The following is a 27,292-nucleotide window of genomic DNA, read 5'->3' as shown; positions in this document are numbered from 1 at the left end:
TAATGTGAAATATCTTCATATACATAAAAGTTATTGAACTAAGGTTACATATTTCCCTACGTACAATTATGGATGGGTTCCATATGAACATCAAACATCCACAATCTGTGTTTTGTAACACATGCACTTAGACACATACTAAAGGACTCTTCACATTTTTTTTAATGTCACCTGGTTATTCAATTGATTTGTGCTTTTAAAAAAGCATCATATATCTAGACATTTGCAGGTTTCTTTAAAAAAGAAAAAACCTTGGAATCATCTCTGCAACATGACTTCGAGTACAGCCATACCTTGTTTTATGGCACTTTGCTTTATTGCACTTTGCGATACTGCATTTTTTACAAGACCCTCCACCAGCAAAAAGATTATGACTCCCTAAAGGCTCAGATGATGGTTAGCATTTTTTTTAGCAAAAAGTATTTTTAAATTAAAGTATGTACATTTTTTAAAGACATAATACTATTGCACACTTAATAGATTAGAGTACACCATAAACTAACTTTTATATGCACTGGAAACTAAAAAATTTGTGTGACTCACTTTATTGAGATATTTGCTTTACTGTGGTGGTCTGGAACCAAACCCACAATATCTCCAAGGTGTGCCTGTATAACTTTCCCTCAGTCAAGATTCTCTTTGAATTTTTGTTTAAAAACTTTCAGATATTTAAAATATCTATAAAGGTTCTATCCCAGTATCAATGATCCAGCATTCACTGAAATATCACTCCACGATAAAGGCTTCTGTATCTGTCGCAATCTTTGATTAATCCCCTTTGAGCATTCTAATATGAGTCAAGCTGGTGTAGAAAGATTACTGAATGCTCAGGATACTGATAGGAGTTTCTCACTGGTGTGAGCTTTTGGATGTCTAGTGATGGCTGCCCTGACAGAAAACTTCCTGACATTCATTTTACTTACAGGATTATTTCTCTCCTATGTGATTTCTATATTATAAAGTATGACTTCTGAAAGGTTTCCCTCATGTTTTACAATTTGTGGTGTTTCTCCCATCTCTGTTGTCTGATATTTAGTAAAGTCTGACATATGGTAAAAATTTCTCCCTTATAGATTTACAGAATTTTTCTCTGTTTCCTCTCTGTGAAGAAAGATTGTAACTAAAATTTCCCCATATTGATGATAGTCATAAGGTTTTTGTCTTGTGTGAATTATCTGGTTATTCTGAAGGATAAATTCAGAGAGAAGAATTTCCCAATTCACACTATTTATAAGGTTTTCCCCTTTGTGTGTGTCTTCTGATGTGCAGTGAGCTTTGATCTCTGGATAAAAGTTTCCCCACACTCCTGACATTCATAGGGTTTCTCCCCTGTGTGTTTTCGCTGATGTATGATAAAATGTGACTTCTGAGAGAAAGATTTCCCACATTCCTTACATTCATAGGGTTTCTCTCCTGTATGAGTCCTTTGATGTAATCTGAGGACTGAATTCACAGAGAAGGATTTCCCACATTCATTACATTCATAGGGCTTCTCCCCTGTGTGTTTTCTCTCATGTTTAGTGAGGTCTGATTTATAGTAAAAGTTTTTTCCACATTTCTTACATTCAAAGGGTTTCTCCCCTGTGTGAGTTCGCTGATGTACTGTGAGAGCTGACTTCTGGTAGAAGCATTTCCCACATTCCTTACACTCATAGGGTTTCTCTCCTGTGTGAGTTCTCTGATGAGTTTTGAGGTGGGAATTTCTAGAGAAGAATTTCCCACATTCCTTACATTTATAGGGTTTCTCCCCTGTATGTGTTCTCTGATGTACTGTGAGGTGTGATTTCTGGGAAAAGGATTTCCCACATTCCTTACATTCAAAGGGTTTCTCCCCTGTGTGTGTTTTCTGATGTACCATGAGGTATGCCTTAACATAGAAGAACTTCCCACATTCAGTACATTCGTAGGGTTTCTCTCCTGTGTGTGTTTTCTGATGTTCCATGAGGTGTGGCTTCTGGTAGAAGGATTTCTCACACTGATTACATTCATAGGGTTTCTCCCCTGCATGAGTTCTCAGATGTCTACTAAGAGATGACAGGTGGTAGAAAGTTTTCTTACATTCTTTACATTCGTAGGCTTTCTCTCTGGTATGAGTTTTCTGATGTTTTGTGAGGTCTCCATTCCTAGAGACGGATTTCCCACATTCACTGGGTTTCTCCTTTGAATGAGTATGCTGATGTACCATGAGGGCAGACTCCTGGCAGAAGGACTTTCCACATTCATTACATTTGTAGGTTTTCTCTCTGTTAGGAGTTTTCTGATGTTCTGTGAGTTCTCCATTCCTAGAGAGAAATTTCCAAATTCATTAATGTATAGGGCTTTTTTCGGTCTGCTCTGGGTATTTTCCAAATAACTCTGAGAACCAGTTTCTAGAGATTTTCCCATATTCATTAGATTCATAGGGTTTCTCCACTTTGAATGTTCTCTGACATACATTGTGGTTTAACATTTGGTAGAAAGAACTTTCACTTGCATTATATTCACAGGGTCTCTCAACTGCCTGAACTCTACTTTGTGTAATAGAGCCTCCCTTACTGTGTAATTCAGAAGAATCAAAAGACTACTTTGAAGTTTGAAGCTCCTGATCCTGAATTAGGCCTCTATCATGAAAATGCGCTTTCCCATCTGGATTATATTCTTTGGAATTTGCTCCAGTGTTAGTTTTCTCACATTTATTACTAACTAGTGCTCTCCCACTTCCAGTACCCCATCAAGACCCTTTTCTACAATGCTTCCAGTCTTAAAATTGAATTCTTGAACTTGCCTTGAATTTACAGCTTGACTTTCCTGGTGTCTTGCTCCTAGGTCCTGAGTATTCCATAGGTCTTCTACAAAGGAATCCAAAATTTAATACCATATAAATCTTAACAGATTATTACATCATAGGGTTGATTCTTAGGCTTCAGGCCAATCTCCCCAAACGAAGGAACTTTCAAATGCAAATTTCCTTTATCCCATTGGTTTAGGAAAAAACATAACAAACACTAAAAACTGCAATAGCAGACAGGAGGAGGAACCTGATTATAAACCCAAGTACCTCTGACACTTTACAAATATGACCTTAAAAACTTGGAGAAGAAAGTTAAAACAAAAACAAACAAAGAAGAGACAGCAAGAACAAAAGATCTTTAAAGTGTTGCTGAACAGGAATATGGGACTCACAGACAATGCTGTGAGCCCAGTAAGGACAATAAACAGTAAGTAGGGTGATAATAAAAATTAGTGGACAACTATATTCACTGGAAACATCAGGGGAAATATTAAATTGGATGAAGGAGCTAAAGGTAGGTCTTTATCTGCTCAAACCTAGTTTACTGTGTTAGGATTCCTAGTAGTTAGCAGACTATAAACTGCCATTTTATTCCCTCTTTACCCATACACAACAATCTAGATGTCAACACTAAAGTGACTCTGTCAGAACATCAATTTTTTCATGTTTAGATGAACAGTCCTATAGCTTGGGCTTTCACTCTCCATCTAGTTGGCTTAATTTTCACTGGGACAGAAGACCCAAGAACACGTACATCCAAAAGGAAAGTTAATAAAAAAGCAGAGTGCCAGCCATCCATACAACATGATGAATTCCCAGTTGTAGCACCAGAGATTGTCAATCCTGACCACCAAATACTGCATCTGCAAAGCAGTGTTACCCGTGACTCAACACTAGTCTTATTCTGCTTTCGTATCTTAGGTCCCACATCTCTGCTTCAATTTACTACATGATCTTTAAAGATTAATTATTCAACATCATTCTAGAACCTTTACTGACTTTCATATTTAATTCATCTTTAAATGTTTGAAAAAAAGTGAAAAATTATGAGCAGAGGCTTAGGGTTGGAATTTCATGGCATTTTGGGGGAAATAAAAGTTATCTGATAGGGACTTGTGCAAGGTTAACTTGGATACACATGAAGTAAGATCCTATGTATGGAAGACACTTAAGAGAGCAGATGAAATGAATATTAGCATGTGTTTGGGGGTCACAAGGAGAAATAAGATGCAGTAGGCAAGAAAGGACCAGACCAGTTCTTGACAGAAAATTAATTCTTAAGTGTATTTTGTAATAGTGAGTGGGTATAAGTTTACTATGACAGGCTAGTAGCAATATAAGTTTGCAGCACTACACAACTACTATGAGGATTTAAATTAAGAATTAGTTTTTGACCCTAAGAAGGAAGGGAGTTAGATCAGTAGAACTATCCTATAAGATGGTAAAATATGGGACCAGAATACAAAAAAGACAAAGATACTAGAGATGTCAATTTTAGGATATCTCAGCCTAAAAACCAATGCTTTGGTCTTAAGAAAGGATGTGCCCTTGAAGAAGTTACTTACTATAAAGGGCACAGAGCAGAAGATAGTGAGTGTCTGTTTCTTGTTATCTGAAACGCAATCTTTCAACAAATATCTAGTAAACAACTAATATATACCAGGTATTGTTCCTGGTCCTAGCAACACGTAAGTGTACAAGTTAGAAAATACATGAAAAGCATTTAAGGAAGCAGAGCGAAATCATCTTATCTTACTGTTTGTTTTTTTATCTTAGTATTATAACACTCCAAATAAGGTGCAATAGATTTTAGGAAAGATAATCACTATTTTGTGTGAAAGACAAACACCATGTAGAAGGAAGTATCAACTCTAAAATAATATAATTGATGAAAAGCATAATGATTTGTAATCTGATTTTAGAGTTTAAAGAGAGAATAGTTAAAACTGGTGCTGAAAATAACTAAGGCATTTCATTGTTAATAAAAAGAGGAAAATGGCATTTAAAACAATTTCTAAGTCAGATTTATAAATACTTGAAGATTACAGTTGCATCCTTCAATGGCAGGTGTAAGAGGGCACTCTAGAAAAAAGACAAAAGTTTAAGTCAAGGTTAGTATATAGGAAAGAGAAGTAAATCTATAAAAAAATGTTGAGCAAAGGAGGAATTTAGGTGGAGAGAATGAAAATTGGAGGTGTGGTTTATGTTGCTTACATATGCAAATCAAGTGTGCTTAGTCATTTCCAAAAGGATGGGGTATTTTAAAAAGTGATTCCTGAAAAATATTTCAAAAGGCAAAAGGCACCAACTACCTCCCTAATAACATGCCCCATAATTTTCACTCACCAGGGGAGTTCCGACGTGGAAATTCTATTTCTAATATCCATGGCTCTTTTCCTTGCTTCAACTTGAAGATTGTTTTTGACTTATTCACACAGTAACCTATTAATAGAAAAGATAAAGAAAACAATATAAATGCTTGTCATTTAGGGGTTCTAAAGGAAAAAGAAGTACATTTTAGAAGCAGAGCAATGAAGGTCCCATTTAGGCTTGACAAATTTAGATTCTTTCAATGGAGAGGGTGGGGACACAAATATTTTTTCTGGTACCCAAAATGAATTCATGAACTTTGACCCCTGAAACAAAGCTAATTCAACCCTGCAGAGGCCTTACATGTTCCAGCAACTGGGAAAGGAAACGCAGACTACTAAGAGTTACATATGGGGAAGTTTTTCTCACCCACTGAGAGTAGGTGACCATAGTTCTCCTGCATCACTTCCCTGTACAGGGTCCTCTGAGCAGCGTCCAGTAATTGCCACTCCTCCTTGGTGAATTCCACAGTAACATCCTTGAATGTTACTGGTCCCTGTAACAACATATTTCAGTTCAGACTGAAGTGATCAGAACAGAGTACCACTGAAAAGACGTGTAAGTTAGATCTTAATGTGCTAACTACAGAATTTACTCTGGAAAGTTAAGATACACTCTACCCTGTACCCTGCTTTATACATAGATAAAATATTTGTTCAATATATATTTACTGAGATATCACTCCATGCCTGGAACTCTGCTGGAGATACAAAGATGAATGAAAGCAACTATTCCTGTTATTAAGGAGCTTACTTCCTGACAGGGAGGCAAAGATGTCAATGCTCAGATGCAACATGCACAGCAGGTGCTATCACAGAAGTATGTACAAGATATAAGATGGTCACAAATGGGGATGGTTATTTGCATTTTGTATTATCAACTTAGATTTTATTAGGTGGTCAAATTGACTAATGTAAACTTCAGGAATAAAGAAAACAGATTTGGCAAAGGCATGGATGCGTGAAAAAATGGCACATTTAGGAAACTACAAATAAGACAGTATGTTATGAGGAGAGGGTGTAGGACCAAGATTAGTTAGAAGATGATAGTCATGTCAGGCTACAGAACATGAAGTAAGTCTAAAGCTGTCTTTTGGACCATGAAAATATATTTCGCATACCACCTTAACTGATGTCTGTTTATTAATATATGCTTACATCTATTAGTGTGTTTATTAAAAATTGACAAGTTTTATTTCTTTTTTTGTATTTATATAAAAAATATGAATAGATATTCTGTTACTTCACACTATGTGCACTGTCTTACACATCTTTGGGATGTCCACCCCTGGACTTTGTAGATGCAAATTCAGATAATGGAAAGCCACGAAAGAGACAGATGTAACCGCTAGAGTTACATGAGTAGGGTAGTAATTTAGAAGAAAACTCTAAAGTAGAAGAGGCAAATGGCAGATCAGAAAGATGGAGTGTTACAAAATTAAGAGACATCTGTGGGCAGTAGACATTTACATTAAAGAAGAAGCAATGGGGGAAAGAAGCATAACATAACTTTGTAATCAATTGGAAATTAATAACTACTGGGAGAAAGGGGGAGAATAACTCCCACAATGTCTTTATGGTTTGGTAATGGCTAGAGTCATAATGCTAATTATTTTCATTCTTTCATTTTTATTGATAGAACTATTTAAGGCTATGAAATTTCCTTCAATCACTGCTGTATTTATATTCCAACTGAACTGTAGTATTTTCACCTGAAGAACATCTTGGCTGGATATAAATTCTTGCTTCACACTTTTTTCTTGAAAACACTGTTCTACAATTCCTGTTTTATATATTTACATATTGCTAACAAGAATTACAATTTTATTTTCTTTCCTTGCCAAGTGACTTAGACTTTTTTTCCTTGAGACTCAGAGGACTTTTTTTTCTTTACTTTTAAATGAGCCCAGTAGGTTTATTAGACTCTCTCTTGGTGTTTACCATTCTGGATCAATTCTCTCTGGCACCCAGACGGCCTTTTCAATATGTAGACTCAGTTGTTCTTTTCTTTATGAAGTTTCCTTGGATTATAGTTTTAAATATTAGTTCTCTTCCCCTCTAGTTTTTGTTATTTAGGGATTTTCCTTTGTCTTTCTGCTATTTCTATTACTCTCTTCCTCATCCTTGACAATTCTTGTTTTTCCCCCCATTATGGTCTCTTTCCATTCCTCTCCTGTATGTCATATATTATACTTTCATGCATATCTCATCTCCCTTAGGTGCACTGTAATTTAATCTTTTATGTGAGATGATTTTATGTTCTGTTATTTCTTTCCTCAGTTAACTTGCCTATATTTTATATTTACTTGCTTTTCCATTTCTAATGTGAGTCTTCAATCTCTCATTTTTAAAGTTCTTTCCTATCTGAAATTACTTGATATTGGAGAGTTGTGTTTTCCTCTACTTTTTGTTTGTTTGGGGGAGGAGTATTTATATCAATTGAAAAAGTGTTAATTCACACTCTCTGCTTTCTTAAATTAGTATTGTATGGATGTTGAGGAAATTTTTTGTTCATGCTCAGATGAAGATAAAAGTTGATTTTATGGTGGGGACAAGTGAAAGGGCACTCTAGTTCTCAGTTCGAAATCCCTCTCTGGGGCCGGCCCTGTGGCCGAGAGGTTAACTTCATGCGCTCCGCTTTGGTGGCCCAGGGTTTCACTGGTTCGGATCCTGGGTGCGGACGTGGTGCCAGTGGTTGGGCCACGTTGAGGCAGCGTCCCACATGCCACAACAGGAGCGACCCACAACTAAAATATACAACTATGTACTGGGGGGGATTTGGGGAAGAAAAAGCAGAAAAAAAAAGCCCTCTCTTCTGTTGGCATAGTATGTTCACATTCTTGAAGAAAACAGCACCACTGGGGATGGTGTCTTTAAATCCTGTGATACTGTATTCTTTTTTTAGGACACCTGATTTCAGCTGCTTGTTTTCTTATTTGCTTCACTACTAAGCACACAAGGGATTCCTTCTTTTCCTGAGTCATTGCCTGCCCCAAGCTGCCACCTGTATTCCTGCACACATCCTAAGTCCCTTCTTTTCTATTTTCAGTGCCAGCGCTTGGATCCCACAGGTCTCAGACCTCTTCTCCATCCTTCTCCAATCAGGGTGACAGCCTCTGCTTCTGGCAGTGTGCCTACTTAATCTTATGTTCCTTTACAGCTATGACATCACCATCTCTTCTCTCCTGACTTCCTTCTCTGGACTGAGCTCCAAGCTACTTCTGCTCTTTTGATAATGATCTCCCAACTTATATGTTAACTGACATTTCCTGTCTCCTGGCTATACAGTAGGAGTAGGTTATGGTGTATGAAAATATCTATAATTTACCAACTAACATTATTCTATGGCAATTAGGAAATCCATAAAAGAAAATGGGAAAACAAGAAAAAGAGTAAGTTGAGCAGAAGGAGACAATGAGTTGAATTTTGTTCATGTTGTGCTTGAAGTGACTGTAGACTGTATAGCTGGAACTGTCCATTCGGCAGATATACATGTAAGTAAATTTCCACAAATAATACTTTCATATATATGAAAAAATAGCGTTCTCAAAGAATACAAAAATAAAAGAATCTGTGGGAGCAGAAATATATGAGATGATGGTAGGAAAAACTAGGCAAAGACCATGAAGCCTGACAAAACTTCTTTAAATGTAAGTGTAGGCCAGGAAGAGAGTGTTTAGGAAACCAAAGAAAAAAAGATTCACAATAATGGACAGTTATAGTTCAAGATTCAAATGTAAAAAGTCCACATAAGAATAACTCAATAAAAGCACAGTAGAAGAGTGCAAGCTGTAATCAGTAAGCAAGATAATTTGAGAAATTTTTAGATGATCTAGACCATAAGATCAGATAAGAGAAACCAGCTTTTGGAAACACATCCTAACAGAGAGCTCAGGACAACTTCTATGCTGATAGTCAAAGGGCTGGAATTTGACATGGACAGTAGATTAACTGATTTGGCACAGAAATTAATCAAAGCTTATAGGATTCCTTGCTTTTTTCTTTTTAACAAAGAGCATCCAGCAGCAAAAGAATCCTCAGCAAAAGCTAATATAAAACTAATATAGGGGTGGGGCCAGCTCAGTGGCACAGCAGTTAAGTTTGCATGTTCCGCTTTGGCGGCCCAGGGTTTGCTGGTTCGGATCCTGGGTGCGGACATGGCACCGCTTGGCAAGCCATGCTGTGGCAGGCTTCCCACATATAAAGTAGAGGAAGATGGGCATGCAGGTTAGCTCAGGGCCAGTGTTCCTCAGCAAAAAGAGGAGGATTGGCAGCAGCTGTTAGCTGAGGGCTAATCTTCCTCAAAAAAAATATATATATAGGGGCTCTGAATATGGGCACAGTACAGCCAAAAAGAGAAACACAAAATTGTTACACACTCACATTTTATTCTTTTCTAATACACATGGATTTTCTATGTGTGTGTGAGGAAGATTGGCCCTGAACTAGTATCTGTTGCCAATATTCCTCTTTCTGCTTGAGGAAGACTGTTGCTAAACTAACATCTGTGCCAGTCTCCCTCTATTTTTTATGTGGGATGCCGCTACAGCATGGCTTAATGAGCGATGTGTAGGTCCACGCCCAGGATCTGAACCTGCAAATCCCAGGCTGCTGAAGTGGAGTGTGCAAACTTAACCACTACACCACCAGGCTGGCTCCCCTATGGATTCTCTTAAAAACAACACTTCTGATGAAATACAGCCAGGTGCCACATAATGACATTCTGACCAATGATGGACCACATATAGGACAGCGGTCCCATAAGATCAGCACCATATACCCTAGGTGTGTGGTAGGCTACACCACTGAGGTTTGTGTAAGTACACTCTATGATGTTCACACAATGATAAAATCACCTAATGACACATTTCTCAGAACATATCCCTGTCATTAAGGGACACACGGCTATAGTTACAAGTACTGCTTCCTCATGGTATATTGTCTCACTTCAGCAATTAAAAGAATACCTAAGAGAATAAGAATAAAAGTGACATGTGACTTTTCATATGCAGAACCAAATGCTAAAAGACAAAGAAAGAATGCCCACAAAGTTCTAATGGAAGAAGTTTTGAACCTAAAATTCCATGCCCTGCCAAATTTTCATTCAAGGATAAGAAAAGAAAAATAAACATGTTTTCATAAACATAAAGATTTTAAAAACATACAAACTATGCACCTATTCTTCAAAGCAGTAGAATATACTTCACAGAAATCAAGAAAGAAAAGCACAAGGTAAACCAGAAATAACAGCTAACAGACTTAAGAGACTAATTAGAACTTATTTCTGGTATGGCCACAACAGGAAGCTGTGGAAGTTAAAATGGATTGCTTACAGAGACAGTGAAAAGGGAGACTATCCTGTATAGTAAATCATCACATTGCCCTTCCAAAATACTTATAAGTATGTTAACAAAGTGCTCACATCTTTTCATGGAATACTCACTGAGAGACCATTTTCTGGCCAGAAAATAAATCTTAAACTTAAAATAACTGAAGTCATACAAACTAAATTATCTGACCATAGGCAATTTGAACTATACATCAATCATGGAAAGTTATCTGGAAAATTGCCAAATATTTGGATATAATAGTTAAGCACTTTGTTTAGTGATTAACAATCAAAGTTGGTTCTCTGAAAGATCAAGAAAATTGATAAAGCTATATGCAGAATGACCAGGAAAACAGGAAACAAAAGTTAACAATATTAGGAATGAAAATGGGGACAATTACCACAAATCTTACAAACATTAAAAAGATAATAAGGGAATACTATGAACAATTTTATGCCTATCAATTTGACAACTCAGATGAAATGGACCAATTCCTTGAAAGAAACAAACTATCAAAACTCACTTGGGAAGAAATATCTCAGCTGAATAGTCCTACATCTATTAAATAAACTGAATTTGCAGTTAAAAACCTTTCAAGATAGTGATGTCATGAGAAATGGTGTAGTAGAGAGCTTCAAGAATTGGTCCCTCCACTGAGGCAACCATTAAGCTGGCAAAAACTGACAGAATCAACTTTTTCAGAACTCTAGAATCTAATCAAAAACTTGGTGCAACCAGTGAGGTACTTAAGAAAGAAGCTGCTAAATTTGAAGAAAGCATTGTGGGGATTTTGCTTACCCACCCAGCCTCCCCTTCTCAGTTCAGTGGTAATAAAGACAAAACCCACATTCCTAGTGCAGCTTGCTGTGCCAGGGCAGGACAACACAGGCCTTGTTCTCAAAAAACTGCTGTGTGTTTTGATCCGTCTGGTGGTTTCCTGAAGGACAAGTGCAGAGCGTTGCCTTTGTTTTGCCCCTCTAGGGCTGGAATGGCTTCCTGAGCAGGGCTCCATTAAAAGCATTTAAAGATGTATACTATCCATGGCATGTGAGGCAAGAGATCTCAGGCAAGCAACAGACAACTCCAAATGCCCAGGAAGGAGGAAGCTGAGTAGCAAGATACTAGGGAGAACAAGGACTTTGAAGCACTACAGAACATAAACCAGGGAATCCAGAGAGCAATGTGCATGCCCAGGGCTGTACACATGTACAGAAAACACATAAGAGGACACCTCTGGCTGAATTTAGGACTCTTTACAAGCAAGAGGTGAAGGCTAAGGCAGAAAGTGTAGGCAACCTGGCTAAGTATAGAAGAGGTGCCCCAGCTGAGAGTTAATCCACAAATACTGAATGAGTATTTTCCTTTTTGGTTAGAAGTCAAAGGAAATCTCTGTCAGATCACTGGCTGACCACTGAGATAAGAGAACAGAAATGGCAGTGACCACACATGACAAGGAACATAGTCCTTGAAAAATAGTTTGGAAAGTAAACAAACGAACAACAGCCTTCAGCAAGCAACAGCAGCAAACCGTGGGGAGGTGGATAATCTGATTTCCAGTGTAACCACATTATAATATTCAAAATATCCAGATTTTATCAAAAAATTAAAGGGCATCCAAATAAACAAATAAGTATGGCCCATTCACAGGAAAAAAGAAATTGACAGGAATCGTCCCTGAGATAGTCCAGACATTGGATTTACTAGACAAACAATTTAAATCAACTCTCAAGTATGCTCAAAGAGCTACAGGAAACCACGACAAAGAACTAAAGGAAACCAGGAGAACAATGTTTGAACAAATGAAGACTATCAACAGAGACAAAGTCATAAAAAGGAACTAAAAAGAAATTATGGAGCTCAAAGGTACAGTAACTGGAATTCACCGCAAAGGATCAACAGCAGATTTGAGTAGGCAGAAGAATCTACAAAACTGAAGACAAGACAATTGAAATGATCTAGTCTGAGAAGCAGAAAGAAAAAAGAATGAAGAAAAGATGAAGAGAGCCTAATGGACCTGTAGGACACCATTAAGCATACTACCAGAAGCAAATTTGGAGTCTCAGAAGGAGAAGAGACAGGGAAAGAGAAAGCAATAATGTTTGAAGAAATAATGGCCAAAACTTTCCAAATTGGATGCTAGAATAAATCCATACATACAAAAAGCACAATGAACTCCAGGAAGGATAAACTCAGAGAGTTCTAAACCCAACATATTATAATCAAACTGTCAAAAGCCAGAGAACAAAGAATTTTAAAACCAGCAAGATCCTCAATAAGATTAAAGCAGATCTCTCAATAAAAACCATGGAGGCCAGAAGGCAATATGATGACATATTAAAGTGCTGAAAGAAAAAAACTGTCAACCAAGAATTCTATATCCAGTAAGACTATCCTTCAACAACACAGGAGAAATTAAAAGACACTCCAAGATACACAAAAGGTGAGGGAGTTTGTCACTAGTAGAACTACCCTACAAGAAATGCTTTTAAAGGGAGTCCTTCAGCCTGAAATGAAAGGACGACAGACAGTAATTAAAGGCCATATGAAGAATACAGGTAAAGGTAACTACATAGGTAAACATAAAAGTCTATATTATTGTATTTGGGGGTTATAACCACTTTTATTTCCTATATGACTTAAAAGACAAATGCATAACTATAAATCTATTTAATGGGCACACGACATAAGAAGATACAATTTGTACAAAACAACAACATAAGGAGGGGAGAAATGGATCTATATATCAGCAGTGTATGTATGCTACTGAAGCTAAGTTGGTAGCAATTCAAACTTAATTGTTATAAATTAGGGATAACTGTAATCTCCAGGGTAACCACTAAAAAATAATTTTAAAAAATACAGAAAAGGAAATGAGTAAATCAAAATGGTACGCTAGAAAAAAAACACAAAAAGAAGTCAATCTTGGAGGAATTAAGGGAAATAAAATAAGGCATATAGAAAATAAATGCTAAGCTGCAGAAGTAAGTCCTTCATTATCAGAAATCACTTTAAATATAAATGGATAAAGGCAGAGATTGGCAGGATGGATAATAAAAATATGACCTGAATATAAGACTTACTTTAGATCCAAAGACGCACAAAGCTTGAAAGTGAAGGATGGAAAACAATATTTCATTGAAATAGTAATGAAAAGAGAGCTAGGCTGACTATATTAATATCAAACAAAAGAGGCCTTAAGTAAAAAAATTGAAACAAGAGAAAAAGAAGGACATTATATATTGATAAAAGGAACAATTCATCAAGGAGATATATTATTTATAGACAAACTCAGCAAACAGAGCCCCAAAATATACAAAATAAAAAATGACAGAATTGAAAGGAGACATAGTTCTACAGTAATAGTTGAAGACTACAACAGCTCACTTTCAATAATGGATAGAACATCTAGATAGAAGATCAATAGGGAAATACAGGTCTTAACACCATAAACCAACGAGATCTAACCGACACACAGAACACGCCACCCAGCAATAGCAGAATACACCTTCTTCTCAAGTACACCTGGAACATTTCTCCAAGAACATATGTTATGCCACAAATCAAATCTTAATAAATTTAAAGACTGAAAACATCCAGTGTATCTTCTCCAACCAGAAAGGAATGAAGGTAGAACAGAATGAAAACTGGAAAATTCACAAAAAATGTGGAAATGATACACCCTCTTAACCAAGGGGTCAAAGAAAAACCACAAGAGAACTTATAAAACACTTAAACAATGAAAATGAAAAATAAAGTATACCAAAACTAATGGGATGCAATGAAGGCAGTGCTTAGAGGGAAATTTATACTAGTAAATAGCTACATTAAAAAAGAAGATAGATCTCAAATCTATAACCTAACCTTATACCTTAAGAAACTAGAAAAAGAAGAATAAACCAAACTTACAGCTAGCAAAGAGGAAATAATAAAAGTTTAGAGTGGAGATAAAACAGATAATAGAAAGACAATAGAGATCAACAAAAGCAAAAGCTAGTTCTTTGAAAAGATCCAAAAAATTGACAAACTTTTAGCTAGAATGACTAAGGAAAAAAGAGAGAAGACATAAATAATTAAAATCAGCAATGGAAGAGGGGAAATTGCTACTGACCTTCCAGAAATAAAAAGTTTATAGAAGAATTCTATGAATAATTGTACACTAGCAAATTAGATAATCTAGACAAAATGGAAAAATTCTTAGACACACACAAACTACCAAAAGTGACTAAAGAAGAAATAGAAAATCTGAACAGATCTATAATAAGAGATTGAATCATTAATAAAACACCTTCCAACAAAAAAAAAAGCAGAGGTGGGAACACTTTCTAACTCATTTTATGAGGCCAACATTACCATGATACAAAAGCCTGACCAAAATATCAAAGGATAAGAAAACTGCAGCCCACTATCTCTTATGAATATAAAAGTAAAAATCCTTAACAAATTACTAGCAAATCAAATCCAAAAAAATAAAAAATAGATTATACAACATGACCTGGTGTGATTTATCCCAGGAATGCAAGGGTGGTTTGACATACAAAAGTCAGTCAATTACATTATTAGAGCAAAGGAAAAAAAGTAGATGGCCATTTTAATTGATGCAGGAAAAGCATTGACAAAATTCAACACTCCTTCATGATAAAAACACTCAGTCAACTAGGAATAGAAGGAAACTTTCTCAACATGAGAAACGGCATTTTTAATCCCCTGCCTCCCCCAGCTAATAACATACTCAATAGTGAAAGACTGAAAACTTTCTCCCTATGACTAAGAACAAGACAAGTATGTCTGCTTTTGCCACTTCTATTTCACACTGTACTGGAAGTTCTAGCCAGAGAAATTACACAAGAAGAACATATAAAGGCATACGAATTGGAAGGGTAAAAATAAAACTATCTCTATGTGCAAGTGACGTGAATCTACCTATAGAATATCCAAAAAAAATCCACAACAACATAAAACTAATAGAGCTAATAAAAAAAAGTCAGCAAGTTGCAGAATATAAGATCAACCCACAAAAATCAGTTGTGTTACTACATACCAACAATGAAAATTCGAAAAAGAAATTAAGACAATTCCATTTAGGGTAGCATCAAATAGAATAAAATACTTGGGAATAAAATTACTCAAGGAAGTGTGATATTTGTACACTGAAAACTGAAAAACACTGCTCAAAGAAATAAAGACCTAAATAAAAGAAATGACATTCTGTGTTCATAGACTGTAAGACTTACTATATAGCACAGGTGACAATACTACCAACGGAATCTACAGATTCATTGCAATCCCTATCAAAATCCCAATGGCTTTTGCACAGAAATAGAAAAGCCAATTCTCAAATTCATATGGAATTGCAAGGAGTCCCTAATAGCCAAAACGAAACTGGAAAAGAACAAAGCAGGAGAACTCGCACTTCCTGATTTCAAATTTTACTACAAAGCTACAGTAATCAAAACAGTGGTATTGGCATAAAGAGAGACATATTGTCCAATGGGATAGAATTGAGAATCTATAAATAAACCCATATATCTACGACCACCTGATTTTCAAAAAGGAAGCCAAGACCATTCAATGGGGAAAGAATAACTTCTTCAACAAATGACACTGAGACAACTGGATATCCAGATGCATAAGAATTACACTGGACCTGTACCTCACCCCATATACAAAAATTAATTCCAAAAACTCAGTGACCTAAAATAAGAGCTTAAACTATAAAACTAGGAAGAAAACATATGGGTAAGTCTCTCTACCTTAAATTTGACAATGAATTCTAGATATGACAGCAAAAGCACAAGCAACACAAGAAAAATAAATTGGACTTTATCAAAATGTAAAGCTTTTATGTGTCACAGGACACTACCAAAATAGGGACAAGACAACACACAGAATGGAATATAATATTTGCAAGTCATCTATCTGATAAAGGTGTACAATCCAGAATACATAAAATACACTTAAAATTCAATAACAAGAAAACAAACAAGCCAGTTAGCAAATGGGCAAAGAACTTGGATAGACATTTTTCCAAATAATATATACAAATGTAGAAAACCACATGAAAAGATGTTCAACATCATTAGTCTTTAGGGAAATGCAAATCAAAACCAGTGACACCACTTCATATTCACTATGAAGGTGTTTAAAAAAATGGAAAATAACAGGTGATAGGGAGGACGTGGAGAAATTGGAACCCTTGTACATTGCTGGTGGGAATGTAAAATGGTACGGCTGCTGTGGAAAATTTGGCATTTCCTCAAAAAGTTAAACATAGAATTACCATACAACCTAGCAATTCCACTTCTAGATATATACCCAAAAGAATAGAAAATAGGTACTCAAATATTTGTACGTGCAAGTTCACAGCAGCACTATTCACAATAGCTAAAAAGTGAAAACCACTCTGATATCCATCAATGGATGAATGGATAAACAAATTGTGGTATGTACATACAATGGAATATTATTTAGCCATAAAAATGAAGGAAGTATTGATACATGCTACAAGGTAGATAAACTTGGAAAATATTATGCTAAGTGAAAGAAGCTAGACAGAAAAAGTCACATACTATATGATTCCATTTATCTGAAATATCCAGAATAGGTAAATGAACAGAGACAGAGAGCAGATTGGGAATAGCCAGGGGCTGGAGGAGAGGGAATTGGAGTGACTGCTTAATGAGTGTGGGGTGTTTTTCTGGGATGGTGAAAATGTTTTGGAACTAGATGTTGTGGTGGTTCCACAACACTGTGAAGGTACTAAAGGCCACCCAATTGTGCCCTTTGAAATGGTCAATATTATATGATGTGAATTTCACTTCAATTAAAACAACCGACCAAACAAAACCTTCTAACAAAGGGAACCAGACCCAGATGTTTTCACTGGTAAATTCTACCAAATATTGAAGGCAGAAACAATACCAATTATATGCAATCTCTTCCATAAAACAAAGAGGAGAGAACTATTCTCACTTCATTTCATGAGGTAAACATCATCCTAATACCAAACCTAACCAAAAACATTACCAGAAAAGAAAACTACAGTAGTGGCTGGCACCAGTATGTACCAGATCAGAAGTGCTAATTGTTAAAATTTTAGGAATTGGTTGACATCATGTTGTAGCTTGAAATTAGCCATGGTGGATGGACCTTGAAGGCATTCTGCTAAGTGAAATAAAACAGACAGAGAAAGACAAATAGCATATGATCTCACTTACATGTGGAATCTAAAAAAAAAAGAAAAACCAAGCTCACAGATACAGAGAATAGATTGGTGGCTGCCAGAGGCAGAGGGTAGGAGGTGGGGCAAAATGGATGAAGGGAGTCAAAAGGCACAAACTTCCAGTTATAAAATAAATAAGTTATGGGGATGTAATGTACAGCATGGTGATTATAGTTACTAATACTGTATTGCACATTTGAAAGTTGCTAAGAGAGAAGATCCTTTTTTTTTCCTTTGAGGAAGATTAGCCCTGAGCTAACATCTACCTCCAATCCTCCTCTTTTTTTGCTGAGGAAGACTGGCCCTGAGCTAACCTGTGTGTCCATCTTCCTCTACTTTATATGTGGGACACCTACCACAGCATGGCTTGACAAGCAGTGCGTAGGTCCTAACCTGGGATGCGAACCAGCGAACCCTGGGCATCCAAAGCGGAACACGCGAACTCAATCACTGTACCACCAGGCCAGCCCCAAGACAAGATCTTAAAAGTTTTCATCACACAAAAAAATAATTTTGTAACTATGTATGGTAACATAGAATTACCATATGATCCAGCAATTCCACTCCTAGTTATTTAGCCAAAATAATTCAAAGCAAGGACTCAAACAGGTATTTGTACGCCAATGTTCATAGCAGCATTATTCACAATAACCACAAGGTGCAAGCAACCCAAGTGTCTATTTGTGGATGAAATTGTATTAAATGTGTATTAAAAAAAATGTGGTATATAGAAATAATGGAATATTATTCAGCCTTTAAAGGGAAAGAAGTCCTCTCACATGCTACAACATTGGATAAACCTTGAAGACATTATGCTGAGTGAAATAAGCCAGTTAAAAAGGACAAAAGGACAAGTACTGTATGATTCCACTTATATAAGGTACCTAGAGTAGTCAAATTCATAGAGACAGAAAGTAGAATCGTGGTTCTCAGTGAATGGGGGAAGGCAGAGTAGGGAGTTATTGTTTAATGGGTCGAGTTTCAGTTTTGTAAGATAAAAAAGTTCTGGAGATGGATAGCGGTGATGATTGCACCACAATGTAAATGTACTTAATACCACTAAACTATACAATTAAAAATGGCTAAAATGGTAAATTTTTGTTACATATATTTTGCCACAATTAAAAAATAAATAAGAGCCAGCCCTGATGGCCTAGTGGTTGAAGTTCAGCGTACTCCGCTTCGGCGACCTGGGTTCAGTTCCTGGGTGTGAAACCACACCACTCGTGTGTCAGTAGCCATGCTGTGGCAGTGGCTCACATAGAAGAATTAGAAGGACTTACAACTAGAATATATAACTATATACAGGGGATTTGAAGAGGAGGAAAAAAAAAAGAGAGAGGAAGATTGGCAACAGACGTTAGCTTGAGGTGAATCTTTCCCAGCCAGCAATCAATCAATCAATCAATCAGTCAGTCAATAAAAGCAAAAAACTCCCACAACACACTAAAAATAGCTGTACAAAAGTATCAAATATTAACATAGACACCAGAATTTGAAAGATCAAGATCCTAGAAAAAAAGTAAAATTCATTGGGATGAGACCTAACCTCTTCTTAGAATTTTCAGGGCATTTTAAAATTTAATAGCCATGGCAAACATGCAGAGCAGAAAGCAGCTTAGAGCTAGCAGCTCTAGAATAAGGATTAAAAACTAGTTCTGAATAGAATGCAGCCATGCAAAAGAAGCTGACCTCACCCTAACAATGAGAACAAGTCCCTAACCTAGAAAACTATAAATTTTCTAAAATCTTTCAGAAATCTGAGAATCCGAAGATGAACAAAGGAAAAACTTCAGAAGAGAAAAGAAAACCACAACTACTTTCATTCTGGGGGCAAGTGGGAAGAGAGGGAACCTCTCCAACTTTTAACACACTTTTAATGTTTGCTTGTGGGCTTGTGTGGTGATTAGAATCCCTAGGAACCCCAGTCACAAAGCAAGTCAACCCCAAATTGCCTTTTGATACCACCTGGTGACTGAGTGGGGGTTTCATATTCAAGAGGTCCCCAAACAGAAATCTGGTATCTGCCGGATTTTTTTTCCTTCCAATCAAATGTCTCAAAGTGGTCAATTTATTATAAGTTGGGGGAGCAGCTGCCGGAACTAAATAGGAAGCTCCATAACAGCTATGGGTGCTCTGAAACACTAATACCCACCATTTTCTCCCCATAGGCCTTTACTGAGTGCGTGGCAACAACCCTCCAAAGGCTGGGAGCAGAGACGAGGACAGGAACAGAGAGACGTGTCAGGTGGTGAAAGCTCTGCAGGCAGGAACTCCTCAGTCACCAAAAAGAAAAGGTCGTGGCTAGGCTGTAAAGCCCATCAGTGGAGCGCTGGTGGTACTCAGCTCCCAAGTCCTGCCGAAGGGAAAGCTTTGCTCTTGCCCTCAAATCATTTGAAGCCAGTGGTGAACTGAATGTAACTACAGCCCACGGTCAGCTCAACTAACTATCAGACTGACGCAGCAACCAGACAGAGGAAGGGATGTGGCTTTTTCTGGAGGTATAATTTACTTCAACCTTGACTGTACTTTTACACATAGTGTCCAGCACATAGTAAAGTATTATGAGTCATCCAAAGAAGTAGAAAATTTTTATTTATGTTGAAGAAAGAAGCCTATTGAAGCAGACCCACAGATTACCTAGATGAGACTAGCAGATAAGGACTTTACAGTCATAATAAAAATATTAAATGACCTAGTGAAAAAATAAACAATATAAATGAAATGGTGGGGAATCTTAGCAGAGAAAGAAAAACAAGAAGAAAAAAACCCAGGAATTTTTAGAATTAAAAGATACAATATCAGAAGTGAATTTTGTGGGCTTATGAATGAATAGAATTGACAGAGGAAGGAAACCATGAACTTGCAAAATGTCAGTTCAATAGAAATATCCAAACAAAAGGACAAAAATAAAACCCCAAATCTAAATAAAGCATATGAGACATTTGGGACAATATGTACATAAGTCCAACATTTGTGTAATTGGAATTTTAGAAAGGAAAAAGAAAATGGGGCATAGAAAATATTTGAAGAGTTCGTGTACAAGAATTTTCCAAAATAATAAAAGGCAACAACCCACAAATCTTTATCATCTTGCAATTAGGCAAGAAAAAAAATTAGAAGGACTCCAATTTGAAAAGGAAGAAGTGAAACTTTCGATATTTGCAAATGACATGATTCTATATATAGAAGACCCTAAAGAATCCACCATAAAACTATTAGAAATAATCAACTATAGCAAAGTTTCAGTGTACAAAATCAATTTAAAAAAATCAGTTGCATTCCTATACACTAACAATGAACTAGCAGAAAGAGAAATCAAGAATACAATCCCATTTACAATCACAACAAAAAGAATAAAATACCTAGGAATAAACTTAACCAAAGAGGTGAAAGACCTGTACATTGAAAACTATAAGACATTATTGAAAGAAATTAACATAAAGAAATGGAAAGATATTCCAAGTTCATGGGTCGGAAGAATAAACATAGTTAAAATGTCCATACTAGCCAAAGCAATCTACCGATTCAATGCAATCCCAATCAGAATACCAGTAACATTCTTCACAGAAATAGAACAAAGAATCCAAAAGTTTATACAGAACAATAAAAGACCCCAAACAGCCAAAGGAGTCCTAAGGAAAAAGAACAAAGCTGGAGGCATCACAATCCCTGACTTCAAAACATACTACAAAGCTATAGTAATCAAAACAGCATGGTACGGGCACCAAAACAGACAAACAGATCAAAGGATCAGAATTGAAAGCCCAGAAATAAAACCACACATCTACGGATAGTTAACCTTTGACAAAGGAGCCAAGAACATACAATGGAGAAAGGAGAGTCTTTTCCATAAATAGCGTTGGGAAAACAGGACAGCCACATGTAAAGAATGAAAGTAGACCATTATCTTGCACCATACACAAAAATTAACTCAAAATGGATTAAAGATTTGAATGTAAGACCTGAACCCATAAAACTCCTGGAAGAAAATAAAGGCAGTACACTCTTTGACATTGTTCTTAGCAGCATCTTTTCAAAAACCATGTCTACTCAGGCAAGGGAAACAAAAGAAAAAGTTAACAAATGGGACTACATCAGACTAAAAAGCTTCTGCAAAGCAAAGGAAACCATGAACAAAATGGAAAGACAACCCAACAACTGGGAGAAAATATTTGCAAATCATTTATCAGACAAGAAGCTTGATCTCCAAAATATATCAAGAACTCATAGAACTCAACAAAAACAAACAAACAACCCGATCAGAAAATGGGCAGAGGAAATGAACAGACATTTTTCCAAGGAAGATATACAGATGGCCAACAGACACATGAAAAGATGCTCAACATGACTAATTATTAGGGAAATGCAAATCAAAACTACGATGAGATATATCACCTTACACGGGTCAGAGTGGCTATAATTACCAAGACAGAAAACAACAAATGTTGGAGAGGATGTGAAGGAAAGGGAACACTCATACACTTCTGGTGGGAATGCAAACTGGTGCAGCCACTATGGAGAACAGTATGGAGATTTCTCGAAAAATTAAAAATAGAAATACCATACAATCCACCTATCCCACTACTGGGTATTTATCCAAAGAACTTGAAATCAATGATGCCAAGAGATTTATGCACCCTATGTTCATTGCAGGACAATTCACAATAGCCAGGATATGGACACAACCCAAGAGACCTTCTACAGATGAATGGATAAAGATGATATGGTATATATACAATGGAATACTACTCAGGCATAAAAAAAAAAATTGTCCCATTTACAACAACATGGACGGACCTGGAGGGTGTGATGTTAAGCAAAATAAGCCAGACAGAGAAAGACAAATACTGCATGATTTCACTCATATGTGGAAGATAACAAATACATGGATACAGAGAACAGATTAGTGGTTACCAGAGGGGAAGGGGTTAGGGGGTGGGCAAAAGGGACTAAGGGGCACATAAGTATGGTGATGGGTAAAAATTAGACTACTGGGGGTGAGCAAAAGGAAGTGTATTCAGGAATTGATAATAATGTACACCCTAAATTACACAATGTTATAAACCATTATAATCCCAATAAAATTACTTTTAAAAAAAGATAAATATGAGAAAATGTCTCATAAAAGAAAACAAAAAGACATAGAAAGTCAGAGAAAGAAGAGAAGAAAGTTAGACGATTAGCTTGGAACATTCAATATCTGACTAACAAGAATTTCAAAATAAAAATAGGTAAAAGGAGGTGAAGAAATTATAAAAAGGGTTATAATAGAACATTTCCCAGAAATTAAGGAAATGAGTTTCCAGAGTGCAAGAACTCACCAAATGCCAAGTACAATATAGAAAACAAGAACTGTGCATCAATAAGGCACATCATTTTAAATGCTAGAATAACAGGGATTAACAGAAAAACACTAACAACGCCCAGAGGCAAAAAAAAAAAAAGTTTGCTCACAAAGAATCAGGAATCAATTTACAATCAGACTTCCCAGCAGCAACAGTGAAAGCTGGAGCAATGCCCACAACATTTTGATTACAGATTATTTCTATTTAGGAATTCTGCATTCAGCCAAACTAATATTCAAGAATAGAGAAGAAGAAGATTTTCAGGCATGAAAGAATTCTAAGATGTATTTCCAGAAAGCTACTCCAGGATGTGCTTCACTAACACAAGCAAATAAACCTACAAAATGGAAGACTTAGGATCCAGGAAAGAGAGAATTCAACACAGAGGAGAGAAAGGAGAATTCCTTTATGAACAGAAGAAACTGTGACAGGACAGCCATGCAGCTGGTCTAAAGAACAATGAGTACAGACTCAATCAGGGTAACAGGTGATGCTAGGACAGATGTCTCATGAGGGAGGGAGGGGAGATGGAACTGATAGATTACCACCTGTGTTTGACATATTGAGAAGCATCTCTAGCTCCGCGGGAGCGTTGGGGAAGAATGAGCAATTGGTTCACAGAAAACTAAGCAAACATAAAGAAAAGACAATTATTAACCAGAGAAAAAGAAGTACAATAAAGTAAATGGAATTATTGTGTACTATATGCCTCAACTGTGAACAATTTTAGTAGTCATAATAATGTTTAACACAGGATATTCATTTAACCAAAAGTTATGATACAACTATATTGGAAAGATGAGGAGAGGAACAGCACGGGTGTATGTAAGAGTCTTAAATCCTGATCTTCCATTGTAGGAAGTCAATAGAGAATGTATAAAATAGATAAATAAGAAATGACACTATAAACATTTTGTATCTAATTATGTAGGTAAATAGAAAAATAGCTAAAACAGTTGAAAGTAGTTTTCTCTGAGGAGTGGTCCTTGGGGGAAGGGAGGAGTGGAATGGTAGCTATATTTTTTTACAAGCTTTTTAGTACTAATTGTGCTTTTTAAAATTAAGTATGTCTATTCATTTGGTAAAAATAAAGGCAAGTCAACAAAAACAAAAAAATTACTCAAATGTTGAAATTATTTTATTATATAATATTTAAAAATGTAAATAAATATAATATTAAAAAATGTATCACCTTTGTTAGTATCCTCACCAATCTCATCAGAAAACTCTTTAAGTATTAGAAGTTGTCAACTTCACAGTGGAGAATACAAGTTTTCCAAAATTCTAATTTTTACTTGAAAGCTCAACTTTTAACATTGGTAACAAACATTGACAGTTTTTTTCCCTGAAGTGACAGGCTCATGTCACTCATTTTTGAAAACCTGTTTGTTAAATTCCCATCTGAATAATCATAATTCATCTGCCAGTTGCTCCTTCAAGTGAAAATGAAAAAAGTGGCTGGGTGAGCTCACGAATCAAACAATCGCACAAGTGCTTTTCCTCAAGACAGCCAACCATCAAACTTCAGTATGCAGCAAAGGTACTGTGAACTTCCCATTTCGCCATACTGAATATTAAAAAGATGTGTATTCAAAGGTCAAGATTTAATAACATTAATAATTTTTACTGCTTCATCAAGGATATCCTTAAGTAAAGGCAGCAGTTTTTCACTGAGTACATTGCAGAGGAATAACGTCATTGGTGTCACTGTCTTGATTCATGCCAAACAGGCAGCAATCTATTCACCATTGCTTTTACACCATCAGTGCAAATGTCAACAGTGTCAAAAGCAACAGGCATCCTAGTATTACGTTCCGACCTCAAAGACCCCTTGTAAAGGTCCTGGGGCTCCCAGCGGTCTGCAGACCACACTTTGCAACTGCTGTGCTATTCAAACAGTGTTTTCCCTGAAGGTGATTTTTAACTATTTCCACTTTTCTAATTTAATATATGGGCTCTCTTTCCTAAACCTCACTGAAAATACGCACACACAGTGAAACAAAGTAAGGCTAAATAAATGACTTACCCGGAATTTGTTCATTTTCTGCTGCTCTTGAAAAATGACAGACACTATGAAGCCAGAAGAGGGAAAGATGGAAGACAGAAGGCCTAAGAGAACTTAGCTTGCAGCTCAGGAATCACCTGTGAGAAATTTCCATACCACATGTTAGGAAAAGATAAACCTCTGGGGAAATGTCCCTTTGAGCCATGAGAAGGAATAGGAAGGACCATGATAAAGGAGTACCCACCTGTCCATTGGTGACTCGGATATAATCTTGATGAACCTGGGACATTTTTGAGTGAATATAAACATTTCCTTCCTATTGGCTGTTTTGAAAATTATGTGTCCGCTTACTAAATAACACAAAAGAATTGAAAACTTAAACATCCAATAATAGCAGATTAGTTAAGCAAGGTATGTAATACATATCCAAAATATGGAACCCTATGCTGACATTACAAATGATGTTGACGAGAAATATTTATTGATATGGAAAGTGTTTGTTACATGTCACAACAATTTTTCCTGTTAATATTATAAACCCCACAAGGGTAGGAAGTCTTCAAAGCTTTCAAAAATAAGATATTTCTTCTCACTAAATTGCAGTTTCTCAAAAATCACTTCTGCAAGAACCTTGTTTTGACTTACATATGGTCTAGTGGACCTGGAGACTTTGGTTCTATGCTAGCCTCTGCTATTAACAAACCCAGGGACTGCCTTCCTTTCAAAGCTATTATCTTCAACATGAGGAGGAATTAGATAATTTTGAAGAACGCTTCATGTACCATGCTGATTCTATAAGTCTTCACCCAGCACCACAAATCCAGACAGTACCCTGGAATTCACTGTCCCCTTCACCCTTGGGCTGGGCTAGGGTAAAATTTAATTAGGCTTTAATGAATTCTGACACGGCCAACTAATCTGTTGGCAGTGACACAAATCTGACTTCTGAAATAACAATTTGGCACCACAGTCCCAAGAAGGGATTTCGTGTAGGTAGCAAAAGGTAACCAGGTGCCATATGCTGCAGAAACCGCTTCCAGCTGGCCTGGTGCTTACAAAATGCCTAATTAATGAGCCCAGATACAGCAGCCAACCAGAGGCGTTATGATAGCACTTTCATAACATGGAGCATGGATAAAATTGCAGTTTTCCTCTTTTAAAAAAGTCTGTCCCATTTCCTCTCTCTAAAAACTAGCCTCTGGTGGGAATAAGATTCCTAGCTTCTCCAGTAAAACTTAAAATTCAGGGCTCAACTTAAGGTTTCAATTTACATGTATAACAGTCCTCTGAGAATAGAGGTCCGAGACAGGAGGAAGGGCCTCAATTAACTTTTTGACATAAGAGTTCCGAGGAAGCCTCAAGAATTTTTGGAAACAGACCACTACCTGGTAAGATTAGGTCGACCACACTCCACAGTTACGTCCCAGTGGTGCTCAGGGACAGCTATTGTACTAAATACCACCCAAGACTGTGGATTTTAGTGTGGGAAACAGCATGAACTACGGAGTAAAACAAGTGAGAATTTAAATTCCCCCTGCTAATGCTGAGTTTCTCTCCCTGCACCCTTCGCACTCGCATTTATTAAAATGGAGGTGATTAAAACCGGTTCAAAGGATGGTTATGATGCTTCAGATGATTAAATGAGCCAATAATGAAAAGAACAGCATGCCTCCGCATAATAAAAGCAGCTCACCTTTATTGAGTCCTTGTCACACTGCCCTATTTAATACAGAAAACGACCCCAAAGGTTACTACTTCACAGACGAGCATCTTGAACCGCACCGAGAACCCTGCCCATTTACCAGCCGGCGCTGGACTTGCGCGCCGGCCCCTCGCCGTGACCGCGCCAGCGCGGCGGGTTCCGCGTCCACGTCACAAAAGCCGTTGCCTCCGCGCCCGTCCCCGCTACCCCCGGAGTCCTGGGCAGGTCGAGGCCACGGCTTCTGGGGAGGCCCGGGAATGGGGACCACCGGCCTCCCGCCAGGCCCCCTCCTCAGTCCTCCTTGGAGGCCAGTCTGGCGCTCAGAGGGGGGCGGCGGCCTCCAAGGTTCTGGGACTCGGCGCAGCCTCCGAGCCCAGGCTTCCCCCCGCCCCCGGCCTCGCGCCCGCAGAGCGGCCTTTGACACACCTGCAGGGGCTCCGCCGCCGCCCCGGCCAGCGCAGATTCCAGGCCCCGCCCTCTGCAACCCCGCGCCGACCTGGAGGCTCCAGAGTTCTCTCCCCCCTGGGGCGAGACAGACAATGGCGCCCG

At 37.2% G+C, this 27,292-nt stretch overlaps 1 protein-coding gene across 1 annotated transcript; it reads right to left on the bottom strand.

Moving 5' to 3' along the window:
• Positions 1 to 487: 487 nt before the first annotated feature.
• Positions 488 to 27,292, bottom strand: ZNF25 (zinc finger protein 25). The gene is made up of 7 exons (XM_046654048.1): positions 27,170 to 27,292; positions 25,286 to 25,391; positions 25,063 to 25,178; positions 5,510 to 5,636; positions 5,117 to 5,212; positions 2,765 to 2,828; positions 488 to 2,282 (listed from the first exon to the last, which is right to left on the bottom strand). The coding sequence occupies exons 3-7, from the start codon at positions 25,075 to 25,077 to the stop codon at positions 1,229 to 1,231; spliced, it is 1,356 nt and encodes a 451-aa protein (XP_046510004.1). The 5' UTR covers positions 25,078 to 25,178; positions 25,286 to 25,391; positions 27,170 to 27,292; the 3' UTR covers positions 488 to 1,228.

The sequence above is a fragment of the Equus quagga genome, chromosome 2, assembly GCF_021613505.1.
Source record: "Equus quagga isolate Etosha38 chromosome 2, UCLA_HA_Equagga_1.0, whole genome shotgun sequence".
In the NCBI taxonomy this organism is placed as follows: domain Eukaryota; kingdom Metazoa; phylum Chordata; class Mammalia; order Perissodactyla; family Equidae; genus Equus; species Equus quagga.
Note: the sequence above shows the minus strand (reverse complement) of the source record. Positions and strands in the feature narration are given on the sequence as shown.

What these genes read in the sequence shown, in the direction of transcription:
- ZNF25 (XM_046654048.1), bottom strand. An exon ending in TCCACGTCGGAACTCCCCTG is followed by an intron (nt 2,829 to 5,116) that starts GTGAGTGAAAAT and finishes ATTCCTTTGTAG; the next exon opens with AAGACCTATGGAATACTCAG. An exon ending in AGTCAAGCTGTAAATTCAAG is followed by an intron (nt 2,283 to 2,764) that starts GCAAGTTCAAGA and finishes ATTTCTCTCTAG; the next exon opens with GAATGGAGAACTCACAGAAC.